The sequence below is a fragment of the Crassostrea angulata genome, chromosome 8 (assembly GCF_025612915.1).
Source record: "Crassostrea angulata isolate pt1a10 chromosome 8, ASM2561291v2, whole genome shotgun sequence".
In the NCBI taxonomy this organism is placed as follows: domain Eukaryota; kingdom Metazoa; phylum Mollusca; class Bivalvia; order Ostreida; family Ostreidae; genus Magallana; species Magallana angulata.
The window spans coordinates 56737738-56753359 of record NC_069118.1 but is presented as its reverse complement, the minus strand read 5'-3'; the positions used below and the strand labels follow the sequence as shown (position 1 = coordinate 56753359).

Genomic DNA, 15622 nt, shown 5'->3' with positions numbered 1-15622 from the left:
AAACAAAGCATTTTAATGTTAAATTAAAAAATATTTTCACGAGTGATTTTTACCGGGATTGAAATAAATATAATAAAAGTTCATTTTAAATCGGTGTCAGTTTTGAAAAAAAAACCTGTTAATTATATCCGCTGATTTCCAAAAAGGAAAATTGTTAATACTATGATGTATTCTTCCGTTCTTGAAAAATACTTGTAAAAGGACGATGGGTATTTTCCCTAATCATTTGAAAATTTTATTATACTTGTAGGCTGCAACAATGTTGAATAATACAGGAAAAAGACTGGCCTTTGCGTTTTTGGTATTAACATTTATTTTTTGGCTTATTTCAATGGTATCGCCTGGATGGTTGTTCTATTCTTATGAACACAGAGGTTCTGTCAGGGTAAGTTTAAGTAACATTTTACTGAGTACTTTATTTGTCCTTTCCCTGCCAGTCAGGTACGAGTTCTTATTTTATTTCCCTCTTTCACTCTCTCTCTCTCTCTCTTTCTCTTGCTTTCTTTCTTTCCAGAGAATAGCATTAGACTACACTGTTATCGGCATTTCTCATTAAAAGTCAAGACATTAAACCTTTTACCTCAAATAAAATAATGAGTTTAAAAGGCTTTTAGTAACAAACTAAACTAAGTATCTTTCAAATATTTTTACTGATATTGATATGACTAGAAAATCACACATATCGTAAATAAGTTTCGTTAGCTACGTCAGCTACGTAAACAAAGGTAAAAAAATAATTATCTCAATATCCAAATTTACGTTACAGCATATAAAGTACAATATGTTTTACATGGAAAGATGCACCAATGACAAGTGTGAAAACAAAGAATACAGCGATTTCTTCCAAAAGACCCCAGGTACCATAGATATTTTTTTTTCATTTAAATGCATTTATTTTTTTTGTTATTGCAGAAATAAATGAATCAGTTGTATTTTTTACTCTAAATGCTTTAAAAAATATCAAAAACATTTATTCTTTATAAAATTAAATGAAATGTTACCATAATATTGCTTCCTTTAATTTTGATATCAGTAAGGTTTATTCTTCCAAAGAATTGTAAAAAAAATTTAATGCATGTTTTCTTAATTTTAGGTTTTAAAATAACTGTGACATTCCAAATTAAATGCCTGGTTGCTCTTATTCTGTGTGCAATATCTGGCATCTTGGTGGTCATTCCAACTAAACGTTCAACAACACAATATTTTATCGCTGTTATCATTATTCCTGTGGCGGGTAATGTATTTGATTTAATTGAAGACAATTTCATCGTTTGTGGATAATTTCCTTCATAAGGAGGCTGGATGGTGAAACAATTACAAGCCGCGTCTGCTTTAAATTTAATAATTTATTACATTTTTTACTTTACACTTCACAGCACTGTTTAGGTTTACTTTGTGGTCGCGCCGACCAGAAAGTACGGGATATGTTAACTATGATATTACACAAAACAACAAGTCATCAAAAATTATAATAAATAAGGGAATTTCAGATTGTTATGGGAACGAAAACATTAAACTACATTAAAAAAAGTACCTATACTTTGTAGTCACAGAATTCCATCAACGATAAATATAATCAACAGTCTGATCGCGATGCACCTGTTTACGTGACGTGATATTGTAAATTTTGACGCATATTATGCGTAGAGAGAGGCGGATCAATCGATTTTTCAACATGAACAAATGCATTTTATAAATGAACGGAGCATAATCATAAAACACTTATTATACCATTAAATCCTGTCTATAATCCTTGTTTTGATTCGGCATGTAATTATTCTTAGAGCGTGCAATATTTCTTTTCTGGAGTGTTTAATGTACAGATTTGATGTGTTTGACATCGGGAAGCCTATTTAAATCCGCTTTTTACAAAGGCAAACACTAAATAGATCGTTTCGATCTTTTGGATATAGATTAAGGGAATATTACATTTATTAAAAAGTGCTGCTGCTTCGATGAAATCTACAGAATGAATTAATAAATACGTAAAATATTAAGTGAAGGTCATATAAATTCCAACCGGAACATATTTATTCTAATAAAGAATAAAGATGAACTCTATACAAAGCAGCAGCACTTTTCTGAATCTACCAGAAAAGTAGAATTTAATTATTTATTATGAAATTTTAGTTCAAATAAGGGTATGCCCTTGTAATATTGACATTTGTTTATGACCTCCATTCGGGAGAATTATCAACACATACCACGTGACTATCAATTCAGGGGACCGCACTAAGTGTCATACAAAGTAGCATTTAATGTTCTGTTTCATTTAATATCACATTTACATCATGACGAAATAACTTTGCATAAATATTTTGTAATAATAGATGCATCGTTTTATGAACGTTTAAACCCACCGACATTTTCATAGTAAGCCTTCACAGTGCTGCGTACATGAACATGTATTCTTTTGGAGAAAACTTCCATATTGGATACTCTCCTATATCTTAATAGAATGTTGAGTTTTTTTTAAAGAAAATTATTACATGTATGATCTAAAATTGATGACATGCTTTTCGAAGTGGATATGCATGGATAAAAATCAAACAGCACGTATAGTCATAGTAAAACATTTCATGCAGGACCAAATAGAAAACTTATTAGAAGGTAAACTGTACAAGCTGTCGAGATTATATAACTCTCTGAAAAGCAAATACTTTCATTATGATATTACAATGTTTCTGAGGAATTTAATTGTAAAAACATCAAAGCTATTTCTTGTTTTAATTATCAATTTATAATTATATAATTCAATTCTGGTTGTAACTCGCTTTCTGATTTGCTAAACAATTATTTTAAATCGCATAAGAATGTTGCCTACGTCATAGTAAGACTAACGTCAAAAACGTATCAATACGCATGACGTTGTGCTAAAATTTTGAAGTGTAAAAGAAATTAAATTATAAGCAATGAATTCAATATTTTTTAGTTTTATACGATATATATAGATTATTACATGGCAATTTTTATATCGCATCCTAAATTAGCCCAAGGTCGCTGTATATCAGCCTGAGAGCCGTCAGTTTTCACATATGACGGTGGTATTAGATTGTTTTTAATCTTCGTTTCGTTGTCATTATTCATGCTTTGTAACCTTGGAACTATCGCCTGTATTTTGAGATTTTAACGTATCAAACAGAGATTTCGGTAAGTCAGACAGTTAACTGTACCTGCTTAAATTAAGCAAAACCTGATGTACTAAAAATTATTCTATCGGTAATTCTGTATGATCTTTTTCGAAATGATAGAAAAATGCAATATATTTTGTTGAGATGCTCAGTATTTTCCCGAGTTTATTCAGTTTAAATAGAGTTTAATATCGCTGACGGAAATATGTAGGTATATACATGTATATAATTCATGATTCATTTTGAAAAATAAATTGTGCTCTTTATTTGTTATTGTGCATGTTTCTTGTGTTTAATTGTTTACAATTTCTATTTACAACCATATCTGAGTGTAAAGCTTCGAATTATAAGCCAGTTACAGAGATTTGCTCCCAATTCTACGTGTATTTTTGTACACAGATCTGAAGCAATTCTTTTTTTCAATTTTAAATCCTGAATAGGAAATACCAAGTTAAAAATCTTAAGCTGAATGTAATAAACTCATGTGAACAAAATATGACTCAAACCTAGCAGAATGTTAAGCTCTTTATCCTGCTTTTAATTCTACGATTGACGCTGAAAGTTTGGTTGATCATTAGAAATTCTATATGAATTAGGTTATGTTAAATACTTGTACAAAAAAATTTAAAGAATGATATGCTGTATATATAACTACTCTCTGGGGCCCCCTCTTTATTTAATAAATAATGTAAAATCTTCATCAATTTTGATAATTTATCAGACAGGAGTAAATAAAAACGAAATAGTTAAAACAGTTTCCACAGTTCTGATGCATTTCTGTTGCGGGGATAAAGGAATTATAGCTATTCCCAAGAAAATATTACAGCAGAAAATTATCCTGGTTTGTAGCCATTTGCTCTTTTTAATAAAGATGATAATAATGGGTAGGCCTTAGTAAATTAGAAAAATGTGCCTGTCAATACTATAACATTGATTTTCATAGCTCTTTTTAAAAACATGTCAAGTGACAACAATTTTCATTCCAGTGTATTCATCAATCAAGTGTGAGTAAAGTTAGAAAAGTCACACGAGTTAACGCTAGGTAGAAACAGTCATTTAAATATAATGGAGAAGACAAGTAAAACTTTTGAATGTTCTTAATTTGAGGAATTGAGCACATTGATGTACAATTTTCACATCTATAGGATTTTTAAAAATAAAATACAATAACTATTATATTATTTTTTTTAAAAAAACCAGTAGTAAGAAGTTGAGGAAGAAACTGTGCCCATATGCTCTCATACATGTATATTTTGATCGCCTTATAAAGTGGGGGATGTGGGGGGGAAAGAACAAAAATAGAGGGAAGTTAACAGTGTACATCTACGAAATGTTCAGTCTTATATCTTGCGGAGGAGTTTCTTATATTCTGGTTAAAAATAGTGTTCCATGAAGGTACAATGTCAAAGATTACGTGTATGCAAAAATGAGTGAAAAATTTACAATATTTTTTTTTTTGTTATTCTACCGAGGTGCCATATGGCACAATATTTTTTTGAACGCCAAATGTTGCTCAAGTGAGCGATGTGTCCCCATGGGCCTCTTGTTTAATTTGAACAATTTCGCTATCACCACATGTCATTTTTACATAATTTTATTATTATTTTCAATTTAAACAGGTAAAAATGTACAATGAATAGAACTACATCATCAATTTAATTTTTGAAAAAAATATAACTGCTTTTTTATACAACTATATGAATTTGATACACTCGGTTGCTTTCATACCAATAAAACGGGAGAGAAATGTCAATTGTTTCTTTTCAATTGGATTTATTTACCGGTACTTTTTATCATCGTAATTTAGTAAAACGAATTTACGGAACACGATAACTAATTAATATTGACATGTAGTGACAACAAACAGTGATCAAATTCAAAACTTCAAAGGAAAATTACGAAACAAGAGCAATGCGAACACGGACCCCTAAAAAATATAGGTAGAGTCAGTTTGCAAGGAGAAATGAGCACCCTATGCTGACCGGTCACACCCGCCGTGTGCTCTTTGTCGTAATCGGGAAAACCGGAAACGTCCGTACACAATTAGGTGACTAATTATGGTCTAACAATTAGTATGAAAAACTTCAGTCAGTATGCAGCCCAGTGGAATATTTTATTTGCTGACAAGGTCGTTATATCGACCATAGAACTACCGAAAAGATGAATTCAAACGAGACTGTTGGTAGTCTTTTTTTTCAATTTGTTAGTCAGTAGCTTGCCTCGCCTTAGAAACTTTTTTATGCAAAGAGCTTGCCCTTGTGTATCGAAGTAACTGAGAGACAAAAACACCATATTGAGGTGATGGAGTAAAGAAAGAGGCTTGGTAGAACATTTACTTTGTTTATAAGGATTTTTTTAATGAAGTTTAGGTATCCAAGAAAGGTTAGGTAATTCAAATTAATTTTTATTTTTTGAAATATTGAAAATATAATTTTGAAGAATTTCTTCTTTTGAAAAAGAGCTATTGGTATAAGTTGTATTTCCACTTTCGGAATTAAATCAAAGCTCTTCTAAAATACAATTTATATAATAAGCCTTACAAGCAAATACGTTGTTGTTTCTTATCGTTTTCTATCTAGTTCTTTTTTCACTTCTAAATTATTAAATATAGAAGGATAGATGATTTTCATACTTTGCTTTAATCACTTAATACGAGATTTTAACATGCATCGAATACTTTTACTTTATTCTGACAACGCGACAAGGTCTTCTCATTCATGTTTGGCTCATCTAAATGAAATTAGAATGCGAATTGAAAGACTGGAGTTCCCTAAATTTGGACCTTTAAAAAAAAGTGAATAAACGTCATCATTGTTCACTATATTTACGTCACCAGTGATGACATGTCCAGCAGGATTATAGTTGAATGTTGTAGAAAAACATAGTTGAAGGGGGAAGACAAACAAGAACACACTGGTAGACTGCCTTTTAGATGTTCGATGTCGAGGCATTCTAGAGTATTTTGTTATTAAAACATTTGAAAGCAATAATCCATGTATAATTATGAGAAGTACAAGGAGACGTCTTCAACTGAAAATATTGTGGAATACAAGACTGGATCTTTTTTTGTGATTGAGGATATAAGATAAGAAGGACAAGAACAATAAAAAAAATAATATGAAGAAAAAACACAAGAGGCAGTTTGCCCTAAAGGTGGAAAGACCTAATTATTAAAGAACACTTTAATGTTTTATTGATCCTCCTTTCTAGTTTTGTTCCTCTTACTCGATCAACCTGAGCGTGCAAATGTTAAAATGTTAAAATCTAGAATTATTATGAATACAACGTAGCTTACCAAACCAAAAATCATCGGAAAATTTAAACACATCTGGTAGATTGTAATCATAGTCTTTCAGTTTTAATGAGAAAAATCGATCAAATTTAGGATTCACTAGTTAAGATGAACTTATATGAATTCAAACAAATTTCTTTGTGTCTTGTAGCAACTCTTCAATGTGATCTGATTTTAACAACTGCTCTGTTAAACATTATACATGGCCCATTCGTAAAGTTTCCGTACTCGATTCTACTGAGTGGACTTGGTACCCTGCTCTCCATCGTTGCCTGGGTGATTTGTGTAATCGTCTACAACAATGAGCGTAATCGGGAATCTGAGAACCGACGTCATAGAATGAACCACACAGAACCACTTCCTTTGGCAGAGTTGGCGTTCTAACAGATAAATAGACTAGTAAACACAAATTGAACTTCATCATTTCCTATTGTTAACGATGACAAGGTCGTTTTGGGGTAAACATTGATAATTTAACCACTAGTTATCAATATGGCTAATGGCGTCAAAATGGAATGAAATAATTGATGTATTTTACTGACAAATGTATTTCACCAATCTGTTGACACTGTTAAAGTGAATTTGTAGATCATTAGGCAATAAATTTAACTCGATTTGAAATTGTACTCAGATTACATCATATTATATATTATTTTTAAACAACAATGTTTACATTTCATTTTGAAGTAGTTATATGGAAAATCATTTGTTGAATTGCATAACTGGAAATATGTAACGATTAACATAATCAAATAAACTACAAAATGCCTGTACAAGAGTAACTGCTTATACCTTTGGCATTTCAAAAGTGTAAGATGATGTCCGTAAACTATAATTAATTTTAAACTGATAAGTAATATTGTGAAATTAATCAAAAACCTTTTATTTTTGGATAACATGCCCGAAATCGCTTTGCAGATCCAAGTCAGAGTAGTTTACATCTAATTATTTACTTGCAATGAAAAAAATATTGAATGATTACGTAAAGAACGAATATATTTGCTGGTAACTTATGTAGAGTATATTCATAGAAGTTAAGATTTGACAATTGTTGGACAAATTAAATGAGCAGATTCGTTTCTTGTTTGAGCGAATTTAGTCTTGGTGGATAGGACGCTTGCGAAGCATGACCTCTGGTCAGAGAACCAGATAGAAATTTCCAGAACGGGGTAACCAAGAACACGGGTTAACTAAATACCGTCATGGCAAACACACCCCTGCGAATGTGTTCGGAATGTTTTCTTTATCGCTGATAAGTATATAAGCAATCCAGAGATGAAATTTCACGAGACTTCACCGAGATTTGTTCAGTTCTTGTGAAATTTCGAGCGGAAGTATATGTGTTCGAATAATATTCTCAAAATACGTTGGTACTGGTCGTTTTTCATATCATATCCTACTTTGATTTATGTTAAAATCATTAAAATCTTTTAAGATTTGTGTTTTATTTCACCATATAGAGGTTATTCAAATTCAACGATGATATTCATAAAAAAGTTTTCGTTCGTGTTTAACCACGTGTAGAGTGGTTGAAAATATAAACATTGGGTTGCTTAATAAGATCATAGCTATGTTTGAAGCTTGTTGTGTGCAATACCATGTTTTTAAAAAAAATAATGGGTGTCTGTTTTGCATAAAGACATAGTATATTGAGCCATTTTCAAGAAACATTCTGCATAAAATAGTATAGACTGTTTCACTATTGATGCTATAACTTGGTCAGGCGCGGGTCGAAAAATAAACGCTTAGGAAAAATTCTACTAAGCATGTTAATTTTTGCAACGGCAGGAAAAAAACGATATTTTTTTGTATCGTCACATTTATTTCTAAAACACATTTTATCTAATAATTAATGAAGATAAAGTTTAAAATCAATAAACCTCTAGATTTATATTTGACTACAAGTACATAGATTCTATGAAATAGACTATAAACACGAGGCACGATTTTTACTGCGAAACTGAAAGGATCAAATAAAAACACGTGGTCCAAAATTTAAATGACAACAACATAAGCAGGGGTGAAACAGTGTAAGACGAAAACATCATGCATCGCGGGCAGATACTAGGGATCATGGAGTAATTAAAAGCAATTGTAGACTTGATGGAAAAGTTTTTTCAAAACGCCCCCCCCCCGGTAAGTGGGTTGACTAATTACATGTAACGTCATAGCGGTAAGTGTACTATAGGCGAGTAACCCATCGGGTAGATACTTTGGATCCGTCAACTATGGTTTAAAATATGCAATACTTTTTTCAATTTCATACATTTTTATATCACGATATATTGGTAGTAAACCTCAGACATTATTTTGTATACAATAAACATATTATGCTATGCATAAACAGGGGAAGTTAAATAAGGGGTGACCCCCCCCCCTCCCAATTAAAAAATCGTTTAGCTGAAACTGTTATTATACTGATAAAATTGTTATTAATTTTAATTTGACCTAAAGAACATAATTTAGAGATACGACGCACTAAATCCATATTCGCTGGTTTGAAATAAAATAAATTTAAAAAAAATTAATGCCACGTACAAATATATTTGTAACATCAATATAGAGTTTCACACCTGTCCGCTCCTATCCATGCCGTTGGGTTTTTTGTTTTTTTTTTAATTTTTAAAAATAGGTAAATAAAGCAGTTTAGAAATAAAATCGGACACAATATATACAACAATAAAGAAAACATATGGTTCATGGTTCAACATATTGATATTGTATCATATTAATGTATATTGTGTTTATTCCACGCTTGCGCGGGATATCATCTAGTATGTTTTAAAAATGCTTTATTTAATTATCTAAGTAGACTTCCAAATACCATGTCAGTTTATCTGTATCACATCTTAATTTATCAGTATTTCATACGTGTAATAAATCGTGTAATAAATTGTGTTTCTTTTGTATGGTTTAATCGGGATAGATAATATTTATATGGGTTATTTAAGAATATTAACCGACATAAGTGATAATCATTTCATAAAATGAAGCCTGCATGCAACTTTTTTATGTTTCAGAGAGAACCTCTGGTAGTCTATCAAATTAAACGGGCTGTATGGTCGTGGCCAATTTAAAACAATATTAATCTCCTTAAGAAGAAAAGTGTTCTGTATTAAGGCGTAGAAAAATATACTCAAACTTTAAAGCTAAAATGTATAATGTTTTAATCATAGTTTATAGCATAACAGATCATATCTTAAATCTTAAATAGTAAATCTGGGAGTTTATATGTTGACCACTCAGCCTCCTTGACTTTGGAGTTTGGTAGAATATTAAAATCCAAATATTCAGAAGGCTGGGGTCATAATACTTTGATTTGTATGGAATTTAAACAAAAACAACTCGTAATGAGTTTTGATGAAGTGTATTGTATATATGTCCATGTTATATCTTAGTCGAACAAATATAAGTAAACTACAAATAATAATACATTTTCTAAATATTGCCGTTTTAGGGGGTTTTTTTTAAACAAAATAACTCATTTAATGGAAAATTTAAAGTTAGTGTCACCAAAAGAAAGTAACAAATAAATTTTCAATGCAATTGTCGAATTTGTCCTCAAATATCTTCATCTAACTCACATTTGTAGAATAAAGTTATACTTTAAATATTTACACTCAGTGTATATTTGCAATTGTGTTTGCATTGGAAATCTGCGACGTTCAATTTCTTGTAAACACACTTGGCCTTTTCACGGCGCATGAGCACAAGTAGAGAAGTCATTACTTGTTCAGAATAGATTTATTACTGTGAAATTAGATAAAAATTTCAAATTTATATAACCAATTTGATATGTTTTTATAAAAAATAATACTTAAATAATATATTTTCGTTAAATAAAATGGGGTTTTCTTGACAAAGATTCTGGCATTATTTTTAAGTCACGGAAGCAAATTAAGTAATATGGTTTATGGCTGTTTCATCTATTATTTACATCCCTAAAATGGAAATACGATATAGCTTTAAAGGGACAAGCAATAATTCATGTTTTACTTTGATTTTAACATGATGTTAGCTCAATATAAATGACGATTTTGACAGCTTTTATCTTAAAGACTTCATATCATGTTTTTGCGAAGACTTTTCCTCAAAGCAAATTGATCTAATTCATCTCATTTACAATATTTGATCTCAAATAATCCTCAGGCATAAAAAAAACCCAGACGACTTGCACTAAAGTCTTTTAAACGTCACCAGAAAACCTTTACAGGAATGTAGTGTTGAATGTTTACGTGTTAAAACAGGACACCTGTACATGAATCTAACATAGTACATATTTCGAGTTCGGTTAGCGTGTTTAGAAAAGTCTGGACAAGTGACGTCTGTAATACATTGTATGAAGATTATAATGACATACCGTATCTCAAACTGTTTAAAGATGGATGGTAAAGTGCAAGTTTCAGTGTGTGGCATTGTGGCATGTTAACTCCAATTTTCTCACAGAGCTACGTATTTGCACTTACATTACACAAGAATTAGAAAGTATGTCTCAAAATATTTATGCAGCACATTTGGACGATTATAAAATAAAAATACATATAAATGTTAAAAAAAGGGCAATTGAAATTGATGAAAAGGAAATTATCCAAGATATATTCATTGTCATATTATCATTTTTAATCGGAAAAATTCACAGAAACGAAAGATATTTTTAACAAAGATTTATAATGGGAAATGGGAAATACCACGAAACATTTTCAGCGTTATTATTGGGGTAATTTCATCTCTTTCGTAATGGAAAATTCCCGTTGACTGTTTTGTTTTTTAACAGTGTATTAAAACCTGACAAGTTAGAGTGAGCGTTCCAAAAGGCCGGGTCATCTTGTGGTTTCTTCATAACGTTGAATAAACATCGCTTGAACCCAAATGCGTTTATAAATATTGAGGAATGTGATAAAAGCAGCATGAATATCTTGGGACAGACTATAGACATATTTTTTCATAGTAAATGAAGTGTCTCTTATATTTAAAAAAAAATGCTTGCTGGTAACGCACTTATAAAAAGAAAACATCATCACGAGTTGTTTACAATCATGATGAACAGTTTTGCATTTACCAATGAAACATAAATATATTTTTAAGACAAAGAAATTAAAGTAAAATAAAAGAACACGTCTGCTTTATAGTTTTTTAATGAGTTTTAATGAGTTAACCTAACGATAGCTTTTGGGGAAATACGCTTTTTGTCTAAGATAAATTAATCATTGAATTTCTGCAACCTGTCTGGTACACATTGCATTAATTGTAACAGCAAAGTCTGAAGGTCTCATAACTAAAAAAAAAGGCACTGGCATTGCAAAGGAATGTCTTCTAGGGCCTGACATAATTTCTGATATGCTACAAGAGCATCACCACAATTTTGACAATTTTGGCATCCTTCACAGCAAAGGAAGTAAGTTGAAACTAAAGTATCAGAATAGCTTTCATTGTGAAAAAAAACCCAATAAAAATAGTTTTATAATTGACAAAAACTGTAAGTTTTCAAAGAAGAATTTTGACAATAAAAAGCTAATAGATTTTTCGAAATCTTACCAACAAGATGATATTACTTTAGACTTAAAGTGTTCTGATCTTTTGATATCTTTGAAGTATCAGCTAGTCATGTCTTTTATGTTGTAATTATTAAGGTCTTCCGTTTTCAACGGAAGACCTTGTACTGATTCTGTTGGTAATTCTTTTTATTCTTTTTTTTCTTCTAGACGTTTTTTAAAACTCAAATATCTTGCTTGTTTATTGTCCTATAAAGTTCAAATTTTCAGAGCATATTGGTAGTTACTATTTCTCAATATCTAAGGAAAATCGTTGAAATCGACATTTCCGGTACCGAGTTATTCCCCTTTTTCCCAAAAATATAGGCATTCTTGTGCACGCAAAGGCTCTGAAACCGCTCACAGCATGTGTTAAAAAGTCACAAATCTTAAAAATAGAGAGTTTGAACGTTGTCCTCCGAGTTTTGTTTTTACAATTTTCCTCCTTTAAAGTTTCAAAAAATTAATTTGAATTTGTGTTTCAAAAAATGCTGATTTTTGGTTGTGTTTTTGTTATGTAGCTCTTTAGTTTAAAAATTTCTCTAAACACATATAGAACAAAATATGTGCAAAATATCAAGGGCTTTCACTTGACACCATTGAAAAAGGGCTGGCCCCTTAAATTAGGGGCCTAGAGCCCTTAAAAGTCTTCGCTTTATAGCTCAAAAATGGTTAATATTTCGCTATAGCTGTCGATAGAAAAGTTGTTCATTATTGTGTTATCAATGTCGTTACAAAATTATTTTGTACCGGTTATGCGTAATATGAGTGTAAAAAGCTTGTCTTGTTAACATGTACCTGTATTCATTTGGCAAGTAAGCGAATCGTCTTCGTGCGCATAACGTACATAAATTAACAGCTGAAAGTGTGGATGCTTTAATTCATTTGAAAAAGTGTCTAAAAAGTATACGTGTACATGTTTTTCTTACAGCCTTTTTTTGGAGTCACCTCTGTTTAGTTCTTATAGTGGACAACCGTTAAGAAAAACAAAAACGAGAAAATATAAACGTTCTTTTTCTTTTCTAGTGAGATACATAAACTAGATTTAAAAAAAAAATAACTTCCATGAAATAGATTTGAGTCATTTTACTGCAAGCATTTCAAATCGACCTAAATTCTTAGTTGTGTGCGTCATTACATAACCCATCTCGCCCGCGGCCGAGAAAATCGATCGCCGAGGTCGCGGCTGGACTACCTAGCGGTCAGCGGTTATCTAATACACAAGAATCGCGTCTGTCATCTGTGATTTTATTTAGCCGCAAACACAAGAATCGTACACAGTGAAATTAAAGCTTACTCTTCCTAATTTGAATTAAACGATAGAGTGTCAATAAGAAATCGTTCTGTTTCATCATAAAAGCAATGCCATTCTCGAACTGAAGCAGTGTCAGACAGATAGATCAACTGTGGGATTAAAGGGGGAAAAAACTTATATTAATTAGAGTTTATTCATCATACTGCAAACATTGTAAATCTTCCTGGGTTCTGAGCTCTCTATGTGTGTTTTACCTTTACGTTAGTTATCCGATCCCTCATCCGCGGCCGAGGAAATCGGTCGCGGCTGCACTACCTAGAGGTCAGCGGTTATCTTATAACAAGATATATATACAAGAACTGTTTCAATTTTATGTTCTTAAAGTTTGTTCACCTTTAATTTATTTAATTAAACATTAGAATGTGAATTGAGAAGCCCCTCTAAAAATTGATAAAAGCGATATTATTCCAAATCAGAAACATCATCAGACATAAATCAATAGTGAATTTGTAATTCTAAAATGTTCTAAAAACTATACATGTACTAATAATTTTATAGATAAACAACGAAAACCCACAAAGATTAAACCTTAAAATGATGATCACCCCTAGAACATAGCCAAGGAGATCCCGCGCGAGTGGACAAGTGATCCGCGGTAGCTTCGTGTTCTTCTACATGTACTTTATCACTCGTGCATGTTTATTGATATTTTGTACGATTCCAACTATTTGTTTATTCGATATGTTTTATAGATATCGTAGAAAGTAGTTGACGTCTTCATAAGGTTGCACATAAAATGAGAGAGAGAGAGGAGAGAGAGAGAGAGAGCTCAAAATTGGAAGCATTATTTAGCCGAATTTAGAAAACGAAACAGTCCCCTAGCGTTCAAGGCAGGATATAAAAAATCAAATATCAAATTAACACATGCGGTAGAGACAATTGCAACTTCTCTGGCCTTTCCGGCAAGTTTGGAAAAACACCTTGAGTGTATTAACATAACCGGATGTTAGAATTTTATACAAAATGGAGTCGCTTCCCATTAAAAAAAGTATCGGCAAGAAGTCATGTATGTCGTTTCTGTGTTATATTTTTAGTGTATATTGATACCTTTAAAGAAGTATAGCTCGCATCTCAACAGATCAAAATGTGTTGTAATTATATCAAGTTTTATAAAAAGGGGGGTTGTCATGGACGCCTAGGTAATACATTCGAAGTGTTTTTCCGAGCTTGCCGGAAAGGCCCGAGAAGTTGCGATTGGCGGTAGAGGCTGACACGATAAAAGAATTGTCCAGAATTGAGGAATTTAGTGATTATTTTTAGAATGTTTACATGAGTTTTTAAACAAGATTTGTTTAGATTTTATCGGTTTCATGATCACAGTGCAAGGGCTTTATTTTTTTCAAAATGTGGCGAAGACCTATTTTTGGCGACTACTTAACATGTGTACATTTTTCTCCTCAATGTATGTCACTTTCCCACCCGTGTGTTTATTCGGTCAGTCTATGCTAAGTCAATCCGCTCCACGTGCGACCGAAAATCTCCTGTCGCGTCAGCGCACATAGCTCAGAATATTGCCCCCGGGCTGCAGATCAGCAATTATTGATAAATAATTGAGTAACATTTGGAAGGGTGCTTTCACTGCAGCGGTCAATTGTTAAACAATAAGTGTCTAAATATTCGATGCCAATCAACCTCACATTAAAGGTGCGATATCGTAATCTGAGAATGTGGCTAAACAATTAACCTGTTGAACACGCTAAACTTCTATAGTTGTGAACAGAATAAAATATATATTATCAGAGACATAAATAACTTAATAAGTTACTTATGTCTCTGGGTTTATAAGTTAACAGTTTTAAGTCAAAGATTAAATAAAATTTGTTCTCAGGATTAGAATGATTAGTAATGATATACGACTACATTAATCAATAAAGTCGGTCGATCGTTATTAAATCATCAGAGTACTGCAAGTGTCGACAGTTTCTTATTTTTTTTAAATAATTGTAGTAGTTCAATTGACTTGCAGACTATAATATAGCGACTTTTCTGCCTCCCAAAAATGTATGCATTTAATTGCGATAGATATTTAACACTGTGCCGGATAATTATGCCAGTGCCAAGGTGGCATTTTTGCACCCGCTTAAGATGCAGTTTCGGAAAAATCCATGTATACCAAATGATACACCATTGTCTAGAGAGTATATAACCACTTTTGTTTTTAGTGTGTTTCACCTGACAGGTGAGATATTTACCTTTAAAAATTAATATCCCATCGGAAAATGATAATTCCCATAGGAGAATTGACTCTCCTACAGGAAATATTGACAATCCTATAGGATTTTTTAAAAGTCCTATAGGAATTATTTTTCCTATAGGAGAATGGTATTTCCTGTAGGAATTTGATTCAGACATG

The 15622-nt window shown here is 31.7% G+C and overlaps 1 protein-coding gene across 1 annotated transcript; it reads left to right on the top strand.

Moving 5' to 3' along the window:
• Positions 1–259: 259 nt before the first annotated feature.
• On the top strand, positions 260–6807 carry LOC128158314 (uncharacterized). Its single transcript, XM_052821097.1, has 4 exons — positions 260–354; positions 760–857; positions 1094–1234; positions 6575–6807. Exons 1-4 carry the CDS (start codon positions 260–262, stop codon positions 6805–6807), a joined length of 567 nt encoding a protein of 188 aa, XP_052677057.1.
• Positions 6808–15622: the final 8815 nt, after the last annotated feature.